This window comes from Typopeltis vanoorti, chromosome 13 (assembly GCF_054136105.1).
Source record: "Typopeltis vanoorti isolate ZY-2024b chromosome 13, IOZ_Tvanoo_1.0, whole genome shotgun sequence".
Taxonomy (NCBI): Eukaryota; Metazoa; Arthropoda; class Arachnida; order Uropygi; family Thelyphonidae; genus Typopeltis; species Typopeltis vanoorti.
Window position 1 is genome coordinate 90,946,279 of NC_143561.1, and position 24,576 is coordinate 90,970,854.

The 24,576-nt window shown below is 34.4% G+C and overlaps 2 protein-coding genes across 2 annotated transcripts in view; one reads left to right on the forward strand and one right to left on the reverse strand.

The window, feature by feature from the left end:
• Positions 1-12,712, forward strand: part of DCTN2-p50 (dynactin subunit 2) — a 220,623-nt gene extending 207,911 nt beyond the window's left edge. Inside the window, exons 11-12 of the mRNA XM_090403300.1 lie at positions 6,714-6,805; positions 12,396-12,712. Of these exons, the coding sequence (XP_090259426.1) occupies positions 6,714-6,805; positions 12,396-12,482 (179 nt within the window). The 3' untranslated portion in view covers positions 12,483-12,712. The remainder of the gene's footprint in view (positions 1-6,713; positions 6,806-12,395) is intronic.
• A 403-nt stretch (positions 12,713-13,115) lies between these two features.
• The window catches only part of RpL27 (ribosomal protein L27), a 33,599-nt gene continuing 22,138 nt past the window's right edge, over positions 13,116-24,576 (reverse strand). The window contains exons 3-5 of the mRNA XM_090403301.1: positions 23,727-23,896; positions 15,266-15,376; positions 13,116-13,208 (exon numbers count right to left, since the gene is read on the reverse strand). Coding sequence (XP_090259427.1) covers positions 13,160-13,208; positions 15,266-15,376; positions 23,727-23,896 — 330 coding nt within the window. The 3' untranslated portion in view covers positions 13,116-13,159. The remainder of the gene's footprint in view (positions 13,209-15,265; positions 15,377-23,726; positions 23,897-24,576) is intronic.

Genomic DNA, 24,576 nt, shown 5'->3' on the forward strand with positions numbered 1-24,576 from the left:
AAAATACTAAAGGATTTTTAAATCTTCAAAAGAGCGGGTGGCAGTTCTTTGTTGTGCTAATTAGCACAACTTTAATTTTCATTTAATGACATTTTCAACAATTGGTTAGTTAAGTGGGATCTTAAATTAAAGCGAAAAATTGTCTTGTTAATAGACAACTGCACTGCACACAAACAATTTATCATTAAAGAACATCAAAGTAATTTTCTTGCCTTCGAACACTACATCATTAATTCAACCATGTAACTAGGGCATCATATGCTTTTAAAGCTTATTATTGCAGGGAAGTTCATACAAGATTTATAGCTGAACTTGATTATATAAAAGACCAATCTGATGCAAGTGCAATTGCAAAAAAAATTTCCCTTCTTGATGCATTGCATTTGGTAGCAGTGTCATGGAAGCAAGTTTCAGAGAAAACTACTGAAAACTGCTTCCAAAAAGGTGGAGTTTTTAAGACAAACTCTGAAACTCCTTCTTCTGAAGAATTTGAATATCTTACAAATGAAATACAAATAAAACCCGAGACAGTATGTCAAATGTAGAATTTGAAAATTGGTTGGATATTGGTAACACCTCAAAGTGGTGGCTACAGTGACAGTGTCGGGAATATGTCAAACCGCTTCCGATGAGAACTTTAAACTAATAGAAGAAAGTGAACCTAATACAAGTATAGAAGAACAAATTTTAGAATCTCCTCCAACTATTTCCTGAATGCAAGAAGCTCTACAAATACTTTGTCGCGGTGTGCAACATAGAGCAATAAACTTCAAAAAGCATTATGAGTATGAGCAATTTATTCATATTCAAAGACAACATTAGATAAGTTTTTAAAATAAATTTTATGTTGTTGCTTATTGAAAAGTTGTTTATAACAATAAATTAAATAATGTTCATAACAATAAATTGAAATAAATGATGCAATTTTTTATATCCTTTGCTTATTGTTATCGAAAAGCGACTGTCCCAAAGTGATCACAATAAGTGGTGTCTACTGTATAATGTTTTTAAATTTATATGAAAGACTAATATTTATAATTATATATAGATTTGTGTACATTAATTTTAAAGAAAAAATTTTTATTAGTTTCACAGACCTCACTTTATATTTTTATTGTATATACTTTTTAACCTTGATTCATATCATGGTTTTACCTATTTTAACCATTAGTTATGAAAAAAATTCCTTTTTATCAAAAACTTCCTCTCTAAACAAATCTTTCAAATCTCAGTGGGTACCACTCTTTGCCTGCACCTGTACCAACCACATATCCAGTGAAAACTATTATGGGAAAGTCTGTATTTGATCTACCATCATAAGGTTCTTCCTAGATGAGTCTGTGAATCCATGAGGTCTTAGGATAATAACGATAATAATCTGCTTTGATAGTTGGACCATATCCACCATCAGGCGATCAGAAAATCTGCAACTGGAGCATTCTGAATGTTACTTATTTCCTAATCTCTACATTGAAGTGAGTGAACCATCTTTATCATTTCAAAAGCCAAGTGGACAAGTATTTTTTGTTCACTTTAGAAAAACCTTTGTTACACACGTAATGCTGCTGCTGCTGTACTCCCCTCTGAATTGCACATAAAAAAAATTATTACAAATTCTAGACATCACAGTAGATAATATTGTATGAATGCTAAATACCACTATGGCATGGTTGTATTCTATTATGCAGCTTGTTATTGTCCAATATAGGAAATCTTACACATCTCCTTCTTAATCCTAACACCTCTTTCTAACACACACACACAGCAAAATATTGATTTTATCCTATCTACATAGACAATTCAGAAATGGTCTCCAGGGAGGATCTGTAGGCATCAAAAATAGCATATCTCTGGTCCACATAGAATGTAGCAAATATTCAACTAAACCACATGCATTAAGTTACATAAAACTGAAATGCTACAAAAGATGCATTATTTATACCAACTCAGTAAGAAGTTGTCGGCCTCGACCATAGATGGCAACACTATTGGCAAGTTTTTTTTTCTAAGTTGGAACATCTGTCATAAGCATCCATGTGAAATTGCAGGTCATTCTATCAAGTAGTTTGTTTATACAGCTGTCTGAAGCAAATGTTTTGTCTGTATCCCTCGAAATGGATAAAATTGAATATCGTACAGTTGTAAAAGAAGGTTTAACACCAAAAGAAATTCATTTCAAGTTCATAAAGTTTATGGGCACTCTTCTCCATTATTTTCGACAATTAAGAAACAGGCTGCCAAGTATAAACGTGGCCGCACCAGCCTTGATGATCCTTGTGAAGGATGTCCAAAAAGTGTAACAACACCAGAAATCATTGATCAAGTGCACAGGAAGGCGTGTAGGATATATTTTTCATGAAGAATTGCAAATGAAAAAGCTTTGCACAAGATGGGTGCAGCACTTGCTCACAGCAGATCAAAAATGCACTCACATGAAAATCTCTGAATAGTGCTTGGAGTGTTTTAACAAGAATAAAACTTGGATTCACCATTACACACTAGAATCAAAACAGCAGAGAGAAGCCGGTTGTTCAGTGCCAAAGACAAAGTCGGTTCCATCAGCAGGAAAGGTCATGGCATCGGTGTTTTGGGATGCTCAAGGCATTTTGTTTATTATCATGAAAAGGGCAAAACAATAACCAGGGAATATTGGGAATATTATTCCTATTTTTTTAACCAGACTAGACAAAAAAATTTGTGAGAAAAGATCCGGTTTGCAGAAGACAGAAATCATCTTTCACCAGGACAATGCACCTGCGCACAAAGGTGTTTTGGCAATGGGAAAATTAAGGGATCTGCACTGTGAATTGTTGGAACATCCACCCTATTCCCCAAATTTGGCTCCCTCTATCTCTTCCCCAAACTAAAAATCTTTCTCGCTGGTCAGCATTTTTCTTTGAACCAAGAGGTGATTGCAGCTGTAGAGGGTATTTTGCAGATCTTACTGAGAAACACTACAGGGATGGGATAATGGTGCTGGAATAAACGTATTAGTCTTAAGGGAGATTATGTTGAAAAATAAAAATAATTTTGAAATTATAAATTCGTTTTTTCATTGTTAGGCTGAGAACTTTTCAAACCACCCTCGTATATCTGTGTTGGATCTCAAGCCATGTTGAGATCAAAGGTAACAAGGCTGCAGCTGACCCGGTTGGCCAAGTGGTTAGCATACCTGGTCTCCAACCAATAGGCTGCGTGTTCGAATCCTGGCAGGGGGAAAATAGATGTTTGTGATGATTGTCTTTAGGTAGGAGATGAATGTCATTGCCCAGTGTGAGAGGACAGCTATGCTTATTGGAGGCCTGAAGTGGCTTGCATCAGGGTAATAGAAAAAAAATAATATATATCCTTAGTCTTCTTCCCATGGTACAAAATGTACTATAAGTTTACAAATAACCTTTTGTGGGTGGGAGCAACATAAAGGGGGAAAAAAGTACATCTGTGTCCATTAACAATAAATTCTACTGTAATAAGTTTGGAATTAAATTATGCACATCAAATTTATTCTTGCTGAGTTCCACATAGATCATCTTACACACACTCCTCTCTATTGAAGTGTGATGACATACCTATGCATTGCAATTCCGTCTTTAAGTATCCATTTTAATCGACTGCCCCTTTTTTCACTAATTTTAGCAAGCTGGACTTACATTTTTAACTTTTTACAATTTGTTAAGATGTGTAATTTCATAATTGGTTCTTAATAAATCTACCAGAATACATTGCGATTTTACACTTAGACTTGCTTTTATATATATAAACTAATTCCAAGAGAAAATATTTTACAAGAAAATTTATTACTTGTTAAAATATGTAAAATACACCTAAAGTAGAACTGGTGGCTTCTCAGGGCTTTACAAACATCAAAAATATATAAGATCATAAAGTTGACTAAACACTAGAAAACTGTTACAAGAAAAAATAAATTCATGCTAACAAATGTAAATCATGTGGCATTAGCTGTCTGCAGATGATGACAGGTGACTTGGTGAAGTCCTTTGATATTAAGATTTAAAAATTTTTCTTCTGCATTAGGCAAGGTTGAAACGCTCCAGTCAACTGCATGGTTGACCAGACAGGATCTCTCTTTTCTTTTATGCTCAATATCTTCAGCATGTTCCTTCTTTCTCATCTCAAATCCACGACTTGTCTGTCCAATGTAGGCTCGCATGAGCATAGAATATATACACCTGCATATTTGTAGAAAGGTGTGCTGTCTTTAGGAGACCTCAGAAGGCTGTAAATAGTTTGAATAAGTTTAAAAGTTACTCTGATGTTGTGAACTTTGAAAAGATATATTTTCATCACTGAGATGCCAATATATGGAATTGTGATAGAGTATCTTGGATATTCTAGTTATTGAGAGGTAGGATAATAAAATAAAATGGTTTTTTTTTTTTTTTTTTTTTTTGAATAGCCACTGGGGGAAAAAAAAAAATTGATGACAATATTCAGGTTCTTCAAAATCTTCTGGAACTAATGAACAAAGAGAGTGAAAAAATGGGATTAAAAATAAATATCACCAAAACTAAATTCATGGTCATAAGCAAGAAACCAATTCTTAAATCATCACTTTCTTTAAATGGGAAACGAATAGAAAGAGTGACAACGTTTAAATATCTCGGATGCTGGTTAAATGAAGAATGCAATCGAGAAATGGAAATAAAAGTTAGAATTGAAATGGCAAGAAAACCTTTTCTCCTGATGAAAGTCTAAAGTTTAGCCTTGAGTTAATCCTCAATTTGTATAATAGGAACTGCTTGATTCTTTAGGGCAGGGTTTCTCAAACTTTTTCTACGACGGAACACTTCACAAATCCTGAAATTTTCACGGAACACCTTGGTTATTGTGTAATGTATTAATTAATAATTAATTGGTAATTTAGCTGGTTTTATTATTAATTAATTAAACATCAATTAAAGTTTGATTTAATTGATGTTTTGATTAATTTAATTGATTTAATTAAAGCGTCAATAAACAAACCATCATTAAATTAATTTGTGCTGATTTTCATTGACATATCCTATTCTGATCACCAAATATATTTATAATATAAGTACGAGTGAATGCAGACTTTTCTCCTGTGTGCTGGTAGTTTTCCCCTCCTTTTGTACATCCTGGCGATCTTTGTAGGCTTGAGGTGGATGACTCACTATCTGTTCTGTCACAAACACCTTCATTAAGAGATTTCTTAATACCAAAATTAAACAAAGTGCCTTGTCTCTTATTCATATTATAATTTAAATCTGTATTCCTATTACTTTTAAAAAAATCACGGCACTCCAGTTTCAGAACAAGCACTTACACACTGCAATACGAACTTGCGAAGAAAGTATTCAGTATTACTAGATCTGAGAACCAGCTACAGACTACTTTGATCTTCAATTTCAGTGGAAAAATTTTCTTTATACTTCCTTGCTGATTGGTTACTGACATTTGCAACACAGATGTTATTTCATTCAGTTTTGAGAACATGCCGCCCATTGTTGTAATCGGCTTGCAGGCAATTTTTATACACACCGCTATTCTCTTTCCCGATTGTTGAAAGATTTCGATGTGTGAAAATTAATGATAATTCATGAATATTTCCATGTTTAAAAATATGGCGCTGGGTTACTGACATTTGCTACACAGACGTCATTTCCTTCAGTTTTGAGAACAGAGGATATGCCACCATTGTTTATAATCCTCTTGCAAGCAATTTTTATGACTGATCATAAACAGTGGTATTCCCTTTCCCAAATGTTGAAAGATTTCTGTGTGAAAATTAATGATGCACAGATGTTATTAGGCATTCTGGGTCTAAGCTTTTCAACATATTCATGAATATTATTCTCCTCAGAATATTTCTACTGTAAAATATTTATTCATGAAAAATGCTTAAAAAACTAAAATGACAAATTCTAGAACTTCTCACAGAACACCTATTCACCTTCCATGGAACATTAGTGTTCTGCGGAACACAGTTTGAGAAACCCTGCTTTAGGGTGTGGATTATTTCTAATTTTTGAGGACAGTGAGAGAATGAAGCATGAAGATAACATCCTGTATGTGTAGGCTTAGGATCCCACACTGTCAGACTTCTTAGTGATAAGAACATCAAGAGAGACCAGACATGGATGATATTTTTATTATTTGTAAACATGACTTTCAAGTTTGCAACAATTTCTTCACTGCCTTAACTCTTACTGCTGTCAAATTTACATTAGAGCTTGAAAAAGATGGAAACTCTTTTGCTCATCACTAAAAAGTCTGCCAGTGGTGTTACACTTGAGGTGTATCATAAGCTTGAGGAAGCCACCAGTTCTATTTCAGGTGGTGAAACTAGTATGTGTATTTTTCATATTTTAACCACTAATAAATTTCCTTGTTAATTAACAAGTCTGCAAAGTTGCTCATTAACACTAAAACAAGCAAACACACAAAGTTCATGTGGTAAATCCTGCATTGATCAGATTTGAAATTTTAATCATTATAAACTTGCCAACTGAGCCTGCAGCCATGGGCATCCTAACCACTTACTTCCCTCACATCACAAATATTAGAGTGAAATAAGTAGCAGTTTCATTTACCAGTTTTGTCAGCAGTACAATTGTGTAAACCTTTTCATTTGTAATCAAAGCTTGATGGGCAGGCATCACATTAAATTTAGTTTAGTTCAAAATAACTGAAAAATTGTTGTTTTAAAAGTTATGATTATTTTTTTTTTAAAGCTCTTCAGTTTAGCAAAGCATTAACTCAGCTGGACACAGTACAGCAGCAGATATCTGGCTCATTAAAGAATAATGACAAATTGCTCAGGGAGGTGAGTTTTTTTTGGTACAGAATCTTTATTTGACTTTGGTTACTTTTTAGTTCATAGAAGCACGGTAATCATTGCTATTTTTTTTTTTTTTTAAGTTATCACATTTTTTTCCTACTTCAGTTTTGGTGATTTGAGAATCTTTAAACTATATCTTAAGATGTAATGCTTGATTTGTAAATGAAATTATCTTATAATGATTTTGTTATTGGATTCAGTTTTTTTTCCTTCCAGTAAAATGTAAATGCATAAAAATTAGAGTACTCCCATTTTGAGAAAACTAATGTATGCACATTATATGCAGTCAATATTAAAAAATATATATTATAAAAATCAAGTGGATATTAAATCTAGCATTAATTCAAAGCCAAATACAGAAACTATAAAAGTTTCGTATGAAATTTGACCAGAGCTTACAGAAATACACTTGCCAGCATTTATGAGTGTCCATATATTCACCTCCTATTGGTCTATTTTGTTAAGGTTCAAAATGGTTGGTTTTCATTTTTGTCTTGCAGGAATTGCAAAGTTTGTTATAGCAAATTTCTTTTAGTTTAGGGTTGAGTAGTTTTTATCATTGCCAAGAAATTATATTGTTATTTAATCCTTTGAGTGTAACCAAAGTTTAATGTGAAGTAAATTCATGACTAGGTTACTTATGTGTGTGTGAATGTCTCAGAACATACAAATGCTTTGTGTGTGTGTGTGGATTGATGTTTGAGTTTTTCAGAGCCTTGAAATATCCTATGTATGGGATATTTCATTGCATTGTTATGACTAAAAATTGGTTCTTAGAAGCGATAAAATAAGAAGCCATGCTCAGAAGACCAAACATGAAAAATAATTTTGTCTTCAGAACAGTTTCTAGTTTATCCTTGCTCCATCCCTTTTAACTAAATACATTACAGATTCCTTACTTTTTATGTAGAGCTGTTATAAAAAAAAACAGCATTAAGATGCTAGTCCCAATCTGTAAAACTGAATGAGACAAAAAATATGGATGTGAGTTTTCAGTTGGGGTATTTCATTTCTTTATATGATACCAGTGTATTTTATTAATTCCCACACAAGACTAACACCTATAGTGTGCGAGTTCGAGTGGTTAAGAAGAAACCTGTTGATTGTTTTTTGAATAAGTGAACATGGGAGGGGGGGGGGGCAAGGAAAATTGTCCCAAAGAACAGAAGAGGGAACAAAGAAAGAGAAGTTGGCATGGTAGATTTGTAAGGCTTGTCAGTTGATGGTCATTGGCCTGTAGATTGAAGGAAACATGGAGAATGAAAATTACCATTAATTCAATGGTCATTTTCTGGACAACAATCATTTCGAAGGAGGTGTTAGTATTCTGATGTGATAGGATTGACCTTGAGATTTTTACAGGTAAGGTAATAGATAAACAGCTGCTTGTGTTAAGTAAAGCTAAGAGATCAGTCCAATATGTGAAATCTGAGCTTGCATATCTAAATATTATCAAAGGAGAGTGTAGTTTGATCATTCTCCCATGAAAAAGATAATGCTGAAGTGAAATTGATAAGCTTGCCCTGACCTACCTAAAATACAAGAAGTATTCAAGGTATTGTTTCCAGAGGATCTTTTAACTTGAGCACTGCAAAGTTTATCAAATGAAAAGGAGGAATGTAGTATACCCTTATGAGCTTAACTGATTGATGAATGGGATTTGCAGTTAGTGAGTAGTTTTAAGAGAAGAGTATAAACAAAATATTCATCCACCTCAGCCTTCCTATAGCTTCTCCTTTGACACTACAGCTCCATGTAGGGCCTTGGCCTCCCATTTTTTGGGTTTCATAACTCGCTACAAGGTGGGGTCGTTACACCCACACTTAACCATATGTAATTGTCTGTGAAACGTGTTCTTAAGACCAGTTTGCCTGCTTTGCGGGAGGAAAAATCCCAGATAAACTAGGGAGATAAATGCAGTCCACTCCCAAGACCAGCTAATTTGGCTATGTCTGAGAAAGATCCTTAGCTCCTCATATCAATGATGAAAATCGAACGCAGGACACTCTTTTCCCAGGCATATGGTTGCAGAGCACATAACATAGCTTAGATATTCAAAAAATGTTTAAGAGCAGGGAATCTATACTACTGGTTATATTTAACTGTTATGCTACCAGATAGGTCAAGTTGATTACCTTTCCATTGCTTAGAAAGAAGTGAGGGAAATGAGCTGGTTTGTATTAGGGGAGGAAGGAATGCTCCATCTATGTTACAATAACCTGGATGGAGCATTCCTTCCTCCCCTAATACAAACTAGCCATTATGAGCATAACGGACACTTCCTCCATGACACCACCTGAAGGTTAGGTGGTGTCATGGAGGAAGGAATACTCCATCCATGTTACAATAACCTTGACAATGCCCTCATGTAACACAATTTTAAATGTTTCCTTCTCAGCAAAACATGTGGTTTGATCTGTATTTCATGAAACATTTAATGACTCAAACGAGTATGAAATTACTATTTCTGTCTTATGATACTGTCAGTTTTTTGCCAACGATAGTAAGTTGATGTTACTACTCGTGCTGCAATTAATGGTGGATTACATAAGGACTATCCTTAGCCTTCTACATGTGGAGTGATCAAAATTAAAGTATCTCTGTTTAAGGCCTTGTAGAATGCTGCCCAATTATCCAAATGCTGCAGGACTATGTTGTGCATCATACTGGAAGAGGGAAAAAAGTTTATCAAAATTCAGCTGCCTAAGGAAGTAATTTTTCTGTGTATAAGGAGAAAAGCGACATAAACATGAATGACACCTTTTTATTAACTTCCATTATGCATTCATGGGCTGTGCTGCCCTTCCCAGTATGCTACCAACTGCATTCTTTGTAAGTGTGTTCATGCAAGAAAGTAAAGCTACAATATAACACTTTCAATGGGGGGATATACATAAATCATGGTATGAAGCAATGTGGGAGCTTGGAAACATCTTTTCCCTTGTTGTGCAAATGATTTTGCTGGTGTCTCTAAGCAAGTGGACACTATAAATGTTTAAAAATTATTTGCATTTAGAACTTAATAACTTAAATGAACAGCATGGTAGAATTGAAGAGAAATGAGGTAATTCTCTTATGGTTACTTCATTTGTGAGGTAACTATAAGAGAATTTGAAATGTGTCTCCTGGATGATGATTTAAGTTCGTTGTCGTCCAGTAGCATCCTCTAGCAAGAGGGTTGCAGCAGATGAGCAACTCTTCTCCATTTCTCCCTGTCTGTCGCTTCCATCATTCTTAAACCAGTCCATTCCACGATGTCATTAAACCACTCTCTAGTTGGTCTTCCACGTCTTCTCTTCCCCTCAACTTTCCCTTGTAATATAGTTCTTGTCAGGTGTCCTGAAGAACCTCTCAGAAGATGTCCTGCAAATCTAGTCTTTCTTTGCATAATATTCTTTAACAGTGTTCTTTCCATCCCAACTCATCTTAAAACTTCTTGATTTGATATTCTTTAGCTAATCTTTTCCATCTTTCTATAATACCACATTTCCAATGCGTTAATTCTTTCCATATTTTTCTTTCTTAGTGCCCATGACTCACTTCCATAACTTGCAATACTCCAAACTGTTGCTTTAACTATTCCAATTCTAACGCCTATTTTAGTGTTCTTGTTTATTAAAATTCTCTTCATTTCCATAAATGCCTATTCTATTTCTAATGTCCAACTCTGAAGTTCCTTTCTCTGAGATCCAGCTACCTAAATATTGAAATCTTTCCTCCACATCTTGTTTTTACATTATCTCCGTCTTTTTTTTGTGTTAATTCTTAGTTCATACTCTTTACAAGAGTTTCCAATTCTTTGAATAATTTGTTGTAACCCATTTTCACTTTCTGCCATCATACCACAGAACTAAACCATGTTCTCAACACTTTCTCAGCCAATGGCTACCCACCCACCCCAAAAAAATCCAAAAAATATTTAAACCAATAAACCACAACCCCCCCCCCCCTCCATAAGACAAAGCTAATATTGAACAAAAATGGCTGTTTTCAAGTCTTAGCAAGTAGTGCAAGCTCCGAGCATCTGCTCCAAAAATAACCAGCTTACCAGTCCGGAACTGGGCAAACCTGGTGTGACCATAAAGGATGAAAATTAATCTATTAGAGAGCAAAAGGAAAGGGTGAAAGAAATGATTATTGTGGCAGGTACGAATGATTTGAAAGGAGATAAAATGGAAATGATAGAAAACCTGAATGAGTTGTTTGAGGTAGCATACATCATCCGCATATCTTAAGTTATTAATGATTCTTCCTTCTACATCCTCAAGTGCCTCTCTAAACATTTGTTCACTATAATGGTGATAACTTGCATGTCTTCTCTCTCCACCGGGAATTCTGTTTCCTTTCAATTTACACACTGATGCTATTTGTGATCAATATAATCTCTTTAAAATTTCCAAGTCATAAGAGTCAATATCACATGCCTTTTCAAAATCTAGAAATCCCACAAACAACTTTCCACCATGGTTTAGTGTTTTCTTCCCCTCAATAATTCTTAGACAAGTTATAGCCTCTCTAGTTCCTGAATCCAAACTGTTCCTCATTCATTTCTTTTTCTATTTTATTCCTAATTCTCTCTAAAATTATTTGCACCAGAATTTTTGCTGTGAGTTATCGTTCTAAAATTGTTAGTCTAAAACTCCCGTCTTTTTTGGAATGGGGATAAAAATTGATCTTCTAAACTCCTCTGGTAATCTGTTAATAATTTGCCATAACACCTATATTCCTTATGAGTTCTATCTATATACCATCTATTCCAGGAGATTTTCCTTCTTTTGAATTGCTAGATTCAATTCCTCCCTCATGATGCACAGTCTCTGCCCACTATGTTCTTTCCTTTGATTTTCTCCTCTTTCCCTGTCTTCATAAAGTTTACTTGCATATTCTTCCCATCTCTGTAATATCTTCTCTTTTCTATCAGAATTTCATTCTTGGTTGCTCCAGTCCTTAGCATCTTTCTCTTTCCTGTCATTATATTAATGTTTTTATAAACACCTTTTATGTCCTTTCTCTTTGGAAATACTTCTCAAATGTGTATAGTGATTGCTGTAGCTCAGTCAGTATAGACTAAGCCCTTTGGTCAATTCCCACCCATGAAATGAGAAACCTTTAGCACTTCAGAACACACAGATCATATCTACAAAATTCCTCAACCAGTCCTAAGGGATGGTTGAGGTGCAGTCATTTTTATTCTTTAATGTGATATATAATTTTTCATATTGAATATTATAGCTGATTAGTGCAGATTTCATTTAATCATTTTTTCCTGGACATTACTTGCATTATTAGACATTGACAAAAATAAAGGTCTCAAGTTTTTCAGCCAGAGCTAGCACAAAGAACATTCTAGTGAATACACCTAAGTACTGAACTCAGAGTTGTATAAATTAAGAGAGCCAAGTTTGTTATAGTGAATTTCTTTTAGTTTATTATCCTTGCCCAGAAATTATATTCTTATTTAATCCTTTATCTGATGAGTGTAAACAAATTCACAACTCAGTTATTTGTGTGTATTAATGTCTTGTTCAAGTTTAATAACAGGTTCAGAAGTTTTCATCAATTGTTTTGTATTTAGTTACAGGATATGTTCAGTCATAATATGGATATCATTAAAAACAATATTTCAACTCTGGATAGCAGAATTGCTGCTCTCAAAAAGTAAACAGCTAAAGTGCAAGAATTCTTTATTCTAAGATGCAAGAGCTTGATATATATGGACTGCCTTAATTGCTATTATATTATTTCTACCATCTAAATTTGTTATGCATTACAATTTGCATCTCCTAATTGTTGTATTTATAAATTTTATAGGAAAATAAGTTTTTATGATGTATATTACATGTAATTAGAAAAAAATCATGTAAATTTCTAATAAATGCTTAATATGCTAAATGTCAAAGTATCTGCTAATGAAATACCATGCACACTTTTTCAAACATATGACTATTTTAGAGACAATAGAAACCAGGCCATTTTTTTTTAATGAAAAGCAAAGACTTGTACAAAATAAGTTGCTATGGATGACTTTTTAATCAGAAGTTTTCATTTCCCTGTTATGTTGCAAAACACAATAGGGAAAGAATCACGAGCCTTGCCCTGACTTGTTTATATACATAAGCTTAACATTAAAGGAATGATGCAAGATTGACTTCTGATCAGAGGGTGAGAAATTTAACAGTTGTTCAATCTCACTATGACTTTTGAGTAGATAAATGAGTCAAATCTGTGCTTCAAATTTCAAGATAGTATGTTAGAAAAAGATCCTTATTAAGCATAACTAGAATACTAAACAAAATACACTTAGAAGAATGCAATTTTTATTCACAAAAAGAGTACAACTTAAAATCGAAGCTTCTCAAAGAACCACCTGCTTTTTCCAGTCTTGTACCTAAAAAAAAAAATGAAAATCTAAGTATTTAGGATGACAGCAAGTTTTTTTTTTACTTCAAATTAATATGAAATTTCATTTAACTTAGACAAAACCGACTGCTTATGGTCATACTTTTACTCTTTAGATAAATAATATCCACATACAAACATTTCCAAAACCTATAGATGAAAAGGGGACAAAAAGAAAATAAGAGCCCGTTCTATTGATTATAAATCTCATCAGAGACACCATGTGAGAATGCTAAGAGTTAAATAGAATAGTACCTTATCCTCCCTCTTATATTACTATAAAAGAAATAGAATGCAAGTAGAGTAAATTAGGTTTTGGTGCACCACTTTGTATGATTACAATATTCTACAGTAGGATGGATTCAGAGGTGAGAAGCAATATCTTAAGTGGAAAAGCACTTTTCTGGAGATCATAGATGTAATCTTTATATATATATATGAAATAAGACCAGACTATTTTGGTAACAATGAAAGCTTAACAATACCTAATGGTAATGACACTTTTAAGACAAAAATGGAATAGTCTTTTATCTTACCCCACACTGATGGTTTGCAAGGTGTAATATAAAATATGTTACTGTGATTAATACGGATCCCAAAGTGAAATATTAACTTATGTTAATATGGATTATATAAGCAATACAATGTTTGTCAAATAAGCACAGTTCTAATTTTGATAAACATGAAATTAAGAGTGATTTTGGTCTAACAATACCTAAATATGACTATCAGAAAATGTTATTGTACAATGATGAAGCATCAATGCTTTCATCTAAATCAGGGCCAATATGAGTGGTAGCATCACAGGCTGCACACTAACTTAAATAAAAATAAACTGCATTTTTTCAAGGCAATAGTTATGTATTGAATTACTATCATTTTACTACTGAGAGAACAATATAAAATACTTGATTTAAATATGTTATTAAATTAAATGTAATTACATTTTTTTTTAACATGTAATACAACTTAATGAGAACACTGTGGGCATTCATGAGCGGCAACAAATTCAAAGTCAATTTTCAACGACAATGGTGATGATATTTGTAACAAATCCTAAAGGTAATTCAGTGTTGAGAATACAAATTATTTCCATCATCAGAAATATAATGAATATAACTAGTCTATCAATCAGAAAATCTGCAGTCGAAACTAATAGCTGAATTGATAACACATGTAGTTTTCATCCTGCTGCAAAAATCACGTTGCCGGCCACTTATGATCTAAATCATAAGTGGAAATTATAGTTGCACATGGTTCTAACTAATATAAGAATTCGGATAAACTAAATATGTCATGGACTCAAACTGGGTTTAACAAATGTTTACTGGATCATCCTGTAAAAACTGCAGACCATATTTATCTTGAGAATTCATAAATGCATACATTGTCAATTTTCATACTGAACTGAAGCTATTTAAATGCTCTTTATGAAAAATGTGAATATCAAAAACCCGAAGGAAAAACCATATCAACAATCACGCTTTCCACCTAATCGAATTAGTAGCGTGCCTTTGGTCAAGGCTGGAACTGGGAGAAGACCTCTACATGGCCTTTTGAGGAATGCAGAGAACTGACCTAAATGTCCAATCATCACCTTCTCATGCTGCATCCTGTTGGGTATCTACTTGGATACTGAACAAACGAGAATGGACTGAAAATTTGAGATTTAGCCAACCAAACTATATTCTTATTGGCTTAAACCATAATTAAAATGATGGTACAACATGATGGAATTGCATGCCGACTGGGGCATTGCCCAGTTAAACAAGCCCCCCCCCCCCAGCCCTCTCTGAGGGTATATGTCAGGAATTTGATGATGGTGGTGCTGCTAACATCAAGATACTTGGAGAATGATTTCAAGTTTTTTTTTTCAATTGAAGTAATCTACCATTTATCTGTTCTGATAATGAAAGATGAAATAGCTAGAGTACAATTAGATAGTGCCACATTAAAAGTTGGTTGATATGCAGAGGGTCATTGTTTTGAAGGTCACACAGAATATATTATTGTACTTTCTAATATATCTCAAATAGTAAAAATTACCTTTCTTCAAATTTGGACTTAGCATCTCTCCTTGCTTTCCTCCTTTTTGCTGGATCCTTAAGTACTTCTTTATTGACCACACTTTTATCAAACTGAATATCAACTACATATCTGCAATAATTAAAACAAAAATTATAAACATTGCATACTTTTAAAAATATATATACTATACAACAAGGAACTGAAACTAAGCTTGCTCACTCTCCATGCAGACTTGTTGAAATAATTATTGGACAACTCATTTTTATTTTAGAATGAAACACTGATCTGCATGTTCCAGTCATTACACAGTGTCCAATACTGCTATAAGTAAGGAGCAAACTTTTAACTAGCAGAATGTGCATTGTCAGAGTTTTGGAGCATTTATGGATTACAAAAGAAGTTCCTAATGACATCATCTGATTTCATGACATTAGTAAATACTAAAATCACCTCTAGTAACATGAGGGATCAGAGAGTACAAGACGTATATGTCGAAATCTTAGTGGTATGATGTGAATGAAAGAAATCAACCAGGAGATAAGCATGGCAAGAATATTGCAACTGTTTTGTTGAATGTTAATATTCTGATGGAGAGAAATCATGCAACAATTTTTTCTAATCCAATGGCTTGAAAATGGACTATATGCCTAGGTGCATCACCTCAACCGAGATCTTCAAATGTAGCATCTAGGGCAGTGTTTACTGTGCCACATGAAAAAAACCAACTATTTTTATTAAAACAGGAAAATAAGAGGAACAAGTAAACTAAGTAATACAAACTAGAATGATTAAAATTAATGAGTTAATTACATTATAATTTAATGAGAAACATGGGCTTGTTTACTTTTGCACAACTGTTTAATATGGGATCTGATAATTCTGAGGATTTTTTTTTATTTGACAGATTCCTTAATTGAAGTAGTGTTGTTTCTCTAAGTTCTGCCTCTCAATGACAGATGTTTGGTGTCTGGCAAAGGGATTACAGACCCAATTATATTCATTGACATGGAGGAAAAGAAAGTACTGCTGTAGTTTATCCTCCAAAACTGGGAGATGTTCTAAAATCAAGCAGGAAATGATCTCTAGATCAATATCAGCTGTGAGAGGAAACATTTCAAGGTCATTGTTTTCAACATTTGCCTTTAATATTTTTATATTTTTTAAGAACCCATTCAAGCTTGTCACTTGATGTAAAGAGGTTTTCTTCCTTCCTCTGCATACTTGCATTAAGGCTGTTTAAATTCCCAAAAATAGCCAGGTACACAACTTTTGAACACCATTTCTCATCTTTAATCAGGGTGGCAAACTCAGGTTTCTCTGTAGCAAAAATTTCTAATAACTCATTCCTCAGTTCATAAAATCTGGAGAGTGTCTTGCCTTTGAAGAACCAGTGTTTCATGACGAGCTCCTGCTTCCTTGCACGACTTGAGATTTCAACTACTGATCCCATTATGCTCCTTAGGGCTTCAGGAATTGTTTTAGCTACCAAAGCTTTTGATGTTAAAAAAAAAAAAAAAAAAAAAAAAAAAGCAGACCCTACCTTAAGGAAAGTCTTGCTTTAATCTTGAAATAAAACCTTAATTCGACCAGGCATAGCTGGTGCACCATCAGTCACACTGAAATACAATTTCCAACGTAACTTATTTTCTTCCAACATGGCTGTCATAGAACTATATATTTCAACTGATCCAGTTAGAATAACAGATATAGTCTGACCACATAAGCGAGAGCTGTCGTTGGCAGACTGCCAAGAAGAGTCAATTCATGTTGAAGTGGAGAAAGAAATAAGGCAATGTACGAATTGGTCACCAACATGCAAAATCACATGCTTTATACGTAAAATTTTCAAACTTTCCAAGCAAATTAGTTACCACTTTAATTCGGCTTCTTGTTTCTGGATGTCAGATGACAAGTCTTCTATAGAAATAGTATCATTCGACAGAGATACATTTAATACCTAACACCAATTTAACTATTTCTTTACAAGCAGGTAAAATCAAAGTTTGTGCTATTGTGTGTGGCTGCATGTTCCTGGTAATTATTTCAGCCACCTCTTCCGTCATTGTTGCTATTTTTTCCCCCATCGACTTAACTTGCTTTACCCAAGAAGTGAGCAAGCAATTGAAATAGCCTGTGTCTTAACCTATTAAATGATAGTAAATAAAATTTTATGTATAAAGCATGTGATTTTGCATGTTGGTGACCAATTCGTACATTGCCTTATTTCTTTCTCCACTTCAACATGAATTGACTCTTCTTGGCAGTCAATTTCTCACATACAACACTCAGAAAATGGACGATTTTTAGATCCAGTGTATGTAAATCCATAACTTAAATAACAATCATTATTGCTTGCACACAGCACCAGATGTTGAATCTGGTCTGGGTAGGTACCTTGACTATTACTTAGCCTGAAGGAATCTAGTTTTATTTGCAATGAGCATCTTCACTTTGGCTGCTTAACCTTTGACGTTTAACTAAAAATCTCTCCATATTAAATAAAAATATAAGCCAGGAACATGCAGACACACATAACAGAAGAAACTTTGATTTTACCTGCTTGTAAAGAAATGGTTAAATCACCAAAAAATTTGCGACTTAACAATGAATTGCAGAGTAGAGTAAACACACCAACAAGTCAATGACTCATTGTTTCAAGTTAAACATAACCGAATTCACGATGAGTGTTGACTCATATATAGCACCGCTGGCCATGGCCCCAGCCTGGGGTCTGGAATTAGGGGTGGGGAGTCTTGTTGGGTCGGCCAGTTAAGTGAGACTAACAAAAGACAAAAAAAAATTATATAAAATAAGAATGAATATGTGGCTGAGAAGGACTACTAGATTTTGCAATTGTTTCCAACCCATTATCCACCTTTTCAGACTTATGGTTATGCTTCCGAACTTCCCATTTGAAAGGATTTACTTTAGTTTTCGTTTGCCTGTCTCGCTTTCTATGCACGCTGTCGTTTCAATGCCAACGCTACCCCGATGTTACCAGCACACTACCCTAAAAAGAGAAAGCTTTATTTGATAGTTGTAGTTGGCTAAGTTGATCTCAAGAAACGAAAATTTTCTACAAAATTCTTTATTTGAGAAGAATGTCTTATTTGAATTAAAATTTTGCTAGTTAGTAAGTAAAAGAAAATATAAAGCTTTTTTAGTTATGATTTTTTTGTATGAAACAAACTTCATTTTTTTTTCCAGATCATACAAATTTGAGATAGTAAAAATATTTAAATAAATTGCTCTCAAGCAAGCAGAGACATTCTAGTTAAAATAAATAAAATCCCAATGTCTGATTCAAAGTACAAACATAAGTCCGGAGCTCAGAAGAGGAAACTTAAATCTGAGAGAGAGAATCGAAAGCATCGTCAATTCTTAACCAAATTTTTAAAATCTGAAAATGAAAAGGACATAGTTCCCAGTATTGATCATAGTGAAAGTGGTGATAATGTTTGTGACACTGAAATCCAAACAGAATATCAGTGTCAAATCGAAACAACTCATAAAAGCAGTCAAAAGTCAAGCGACTGTTATATGTGAACCTCTTGCAACGGAAGAAAAGGCCACAAGTGAAAAACCTGCAGGAGGAGTGGCTATGGAAGAATATGATACAGTTGATGCTTCAGTTACAGGCCCTGTTGAAAAATCTGATGACCCTAGTATTTGGCTAAGAGTAATCTCAAACAACATGTGGCAAGAGACAGTACGAACTATCAGCTTTCAAGAATTCCAAAAGATTTATAAGGAATTGTCAAGAGATCTTAATGGTATGAGATTTCAAGATTTTTTGCTCTATATGAAAACGAAAGATGAAAGAACAAGAGAACATTTTCCAAGAGAATGGTTAACATCGTGTGTATCGAAAGAAAATCTTTATCGTTTACCATATCGTATTTTTTGCGACTCTAATAACAAAAACTTAAGCAGTTTGGCCCAAGAAGGATTTTCGCCTAGAAATGAGCATTGGAAAAAGTTGTATGGTATATTGCCTCTTCAAGAAAATAGTGCCGAACACAGAAAACAATATCTGGCTTGGAAATTCCTTTTACAGTCATTGAAAGGACGTGGAATCGATAAAGACTTACAACTACAAATTCAATATGAAACAAATAAGTGGAGAATACTTGCAATGGATTGTAGATGTAACGTTATTTTTATCATTCAGAGGTTTAGCATTTCAAGGAGAGAACACGAAGACTGGAGATGTTCATAATGGGAATTTCTTAGGTATATTAGATATAGCCAAGAACGACTTAATCCCCTAGCAATTTTGTGCATCGAAGATTTAGCTAAGCTTTTGTGTTATTTAAACTAATTGATCCTAAACCCTGTAGAGCAACGTATTGTCCTTAACCTGAGCAACAGGTAGGGGGGCCTGCCGCTGGCATTTGAGACATTTCTCAAACTACAATAACGCCTCTAGCACAGTGCTGCCACCTACTGTGCAGGCATGCTATAATATCCCACACAGCAAAGTGTCACAAGCTAAAAAAAAATTTTGAGAAGCACTGCGCTATAAGTGAGCCTCCTTTATATGTTGGGGCACTTTTGCCTATTTATACCATTATGTTTATATGAAAACTATCGCCAGCCTAATATCAAAGGGTGTCCACATTGAACCTCCCTACTGTCTGACCACAGATTCGAGAATCTAGTCTGGCAACCTGCCAAGAAGAGTCAATTCATGCTGAAGGGGGAAAATAAATATAGGATGTATGAATTGGTCACCAATTCGTACATCCTATACGAATGCTTTATACGTAAATTTTTCCAACTGTTATAAAAGAAAAATAGTTACCACTTTAAAAACAATCTTCATAAAAGAAAAGTGAATTTTCCGACATGTAATAATAAACAACTTGTCCCCCAAGACGGATTGATTACTCTATTATCGGAATGGATTCTCCTTCTTTTGACATGCACAGAAGTATCGAAGGGTCTTGCATCTGTGGGCATACAGTAGTTTCAACGTGTTACTACTAAAGTGTATGGACCATGGTGTTGAAACTGTTAAAATGAGAAGGAACACTCACCAAGTTTTTGTAAAAAAATTCTGGATGAAATTGTCTCTCTCTGGAATGTTTAAACAACCCAAACTTCTGCATTTTGATTTTTTACTGTTCTTTGAAACTAGGGAGGTCCAATGTAGACACCCTGTATTTATGTAATATTGCTATATTTTGCTGCAAATGCTGACCTAAAGTACCACCAGCAAGACAACAATAATTATATCATCAAGTACCGAGAGCTATACTGTAGTCTATGTTGTGTAAACTGTAAAATACTATATACTCAGTAAATTACACAAAAGTCCAGCAAAGAATATGGCTGTGCTATGATAGAAATTTGTCATGGCACAGCCACTGGTCTAGAAGAATGCAAAACAGATATGCAATGCTTTAGGATACTACAATGCCTCTTATACCTGACCAGTTTCGACTTGGGGCACTTTTGTCCAGTCGTGAAGTCATTCCAAGACATAGACAAGACTTCAATAACTGCCGAAACTGATCTGGGTGGTGGTCCTTCCCATAATGCATAGTATTATTGCAGTGGTGCTAGCCCAGTCATCAACTCTCTACACCCTGAGAAGCAAGCTACCAGTGAAAGCTTGAGGTCTTGTCAATAAGAGCCAGACCCAGAAATGCTCCCAAGGTTGATGTAATGCAGAAGTCATATTTCTATATACAAGTAGACCTTATTACTAAAATACTCTGGATTAGAGAAAGATGTTGAAGGTTTTTTCAGTTGGTTATAATGTAAATTAAATATGCCAAGAAATTATATTCTTGGTTTCATCCTTGATCCAAGTGCAAGCAAGAAACGTTTGCATGAAGTCACTACATGACTGGACCTGCATAACAATAATATTGTTAAGTTCTGAATTAAACAAAAATTAAATTAATTTACGTTTCCTTCAGACTTAACATAGGCTTGCAATTTTGAATCAATTATTGATGTACCAGAATGTACTAGACTCTTGTAAATTTCACTAAAATGTTACTAAGCTGAGAATCCTTCATTTAATGTGATATTATAAAGTATTGAGAATTGCTAAACTGCTTAAGTGTAAGTACTTATAAATTGCTGGGCAAAAGAGATAATCAGATTAACTAGAAATGGCCGGAATCGAAACACGTGCATCATAGAGTACAGGTGCACCTTTTCGTAAGCAATTAATTCCCCCCCCACACACACTCATACGTGCAGAAGAGTAGGCTAGGATTTCCGTGCGTGGCACGCAGTACTGGTGACGTGAGATGACGCTGGGAAAATGGGAGGAGTAATCGATGACGTGGAGTGTACGTGGGGCGTGCAATTTAAAAAGTCGTGCAGCGCCGAGGAAGGTCTCTTGTGCTTTAGGTTGTTTTAGGCGGAGTTTTTACTCTTGCTCTTGTGTGGAGTTGCGCTCCGAAGTTTTCAGGCGGTCTTGCTGATGTGTACGTAGCCTCCTCGTGGCGTCCCCTCATTCCTCACGGATTCGAGACAAGGACGGAGGAACTTTGCCGTAGATTTCCCAACAAATTACCTGTCGGCGACCAGCCCATCAGAAGGTATTCGTCGATGCTTACGGAGATGTCGTTATGATGTTGAACGAGTTCACCATGAAACAACATCTACCTATTTTCGGCGGCAGAAATAAGTGCAGACTTAAACCTTGAAGAATACCTCAGAGAAGGCAGAAGGAACGTGGTGTCGAAAGAAATTGTCCAGGCGAGATATGTAAAGTGCCCAGATAAGTCCCCAGCAATTGGTAACGTACAATCCATGTTTTACTTTGTGTATAAAGTGCCCAGATAAGTCCCCAGCAATTGGTAACGTACAATCCATGTTTTACTTTGTGTATATGTGTATTAGAAGAATGTATGTAAACTTTAGGAAGAAATTTAGAGAAAGTTTTCTTTGAATGATAAAGTAATAATGAGAATTTTGAGCATTTTGTTAAGTAAATTAATTAAGAGCACGTGCTGCCTTAGAATTGTCTTTTAATAATAGAAAAGATTTATGAGAATTTTGTGAGAAGAAATTGTATAAGAGCACATGAAGCTAGTTTAGTAATTCAGCTAATAATTGTCCTTAGAATTAATGAATAAGTGTGATTATTCAAGTGTAAATTGTAAGCATTAACTGAAGTTCTTTGTCATGCATGCTAAGATAGATATTGAGAATCTAAGAAAATTAGTGCTCATTCCTTAGCAATTGCAGTATTGAATATTAAGAGTGAATTCATAGTATGTACAATGTTTCAATTGAATTAAATGTTTTGTTCTTTTTGTTTAACTGATGACTTGCCTGATTTTCTTCTCTGTCGCACTTGCTCACAAATTACGGACCACAGCAGGAGATTAAATTAGAGAGGCTATGACTGCTAACTCTTAGTAACATAAGATTGTATGCTAAACTGTGTTCTGATTCCTCGATTCTACACTATCTGTTAATCTAGGATTCGGGGTGGCGCAGTGAAAAATAAATTTTCCCTGAATCTGAAAAAGGAATTAGAACCAGTGTGAGACAAAGGAATAGGTATCCGCCATTAGTAATTCCTTTGTACCACAAACCACTAGCATCGTTCTTGTAAGTATAGATCGGCCAAGGGAGATATTGAAGTTAAAAGAATTAAGATTGAAGATAGTTTTAGTATAATTAAGAATAATCAAGAAGATAAGAGAATATAGACTAAAAATATAAAAAAAATATTGAGTAAATTAATAAGAAATAAAATAAGAGTAAGATTTTACAGTATTATACATGTCTGCAAGGATATGCTAAGATAACTGAAGTCATTAGCCTCTATATAAAATTAGCCCAATCACGAAGTGACAGTGACTTCACGTTCAAACTTTGTTTGCTTACACTTGAATCAAGGATGAAAGCAAGAATATAATTTCTTGGCATCTTTAATTTATAAAAAGAAATAACAGAGAAATTAGCATACACACTACATTTGAAATAAAATCTGATCAAACCATTTTAATTTATGAATCTAAAAATTAGGTCAAACATAAAACGTAATTTAAGATCAGAAATTGAAGATAATTTAGTTCTAAGAAAAAAACTTGGTGCCAAAAACATCAGTTCTATCAGCATTATAGATTTAGGGATTAAGCCTTGTTAAGCATCACAAATTTCACTCTTCTTTTATCCTAAGAAAATATCTAGCCCCTTTTAGCCCCCTCCCCACCAACCAGCCATAACATCTATAGACATCCAGCTAAATCTGGATGATTCTGTAACACCTACTGAATAACATAGATAAGAAGTGCAATTTGGTCTCACTATTTCATCCACCTCGGCAGTAGGGAGGTTAATTCTTAAATAACCACTTATACCTAGTACTATACAATCCCAATCAAGGAAATGAAAATTCTAACCATGATTTTGGATCATACATCATAAACTTATGAAGTATCATAAACAACATATGAAGTATCTGCAATCATTCTGATCTATAACAAAAGATGATCATACTTACCTCGTAGGCATGAGATGATTGTAGTTATATACTTTGAGAAAAGGCTTAATTTTTGAACGTTTGCATATCTTCTTCTTTCCCATTCTGCGGGTAACTTTCCGTGGATAACGATCAATCCCAGCTACTAAAGCATGGCCGTATGGCTTATCAGAAGTTCCATCATCATTATTCTGCAGAAATAAAAACAAAACTTAATCACTGGTTGATCAAAATGGATTGCATTTTTCAAACCTTGCAATGAAAATTCTAAAACGTCCATTCTGGAAACATAAGTTGACTACTAATTATATGAGATCAATATTTTTAGCAATCAATGTGCTAATCATTATACTATCATTCTCAGTTGTCATAATTACAATGTTGCACAGAAACCAGCTAAACGAGCTTCTGTAGGCATCTGGCAACAATGCCCTTCAGTCAGAAAGACCTAGGTTCAAATCCTATCTGTGTTACAGTTACACAGATGTAAAGACAGTGAACAAGTTTAGGGAACACACAGCAACAGTTGTGACATTCACCAGGATCTGCAAATTAAGGAAGACCAGTGCATGTAAGAGAATAAAATAAGACTGTATTAAAACAGATAGGTTGAGGTGCATGATTTGAAAAGAGATGATATAAATTGAGGGCTTAAACTGAAGAGATCAGACAGACACGAGAGATATGGCACAACACAGTAAGTGACGGGGAAAACATATCTAGAAAAGTTATGAGTGTTGTGGGCAAGGGTAGATAGCAGCATATAAATGGAATAGGTAGTAAATGAATGGCTTCATGGTAATATGATAGGCATTGTGTAATATGTGCATGTGTGTGTGTACTGAAGGTCCTCCTGTGATAATTGTAAGCT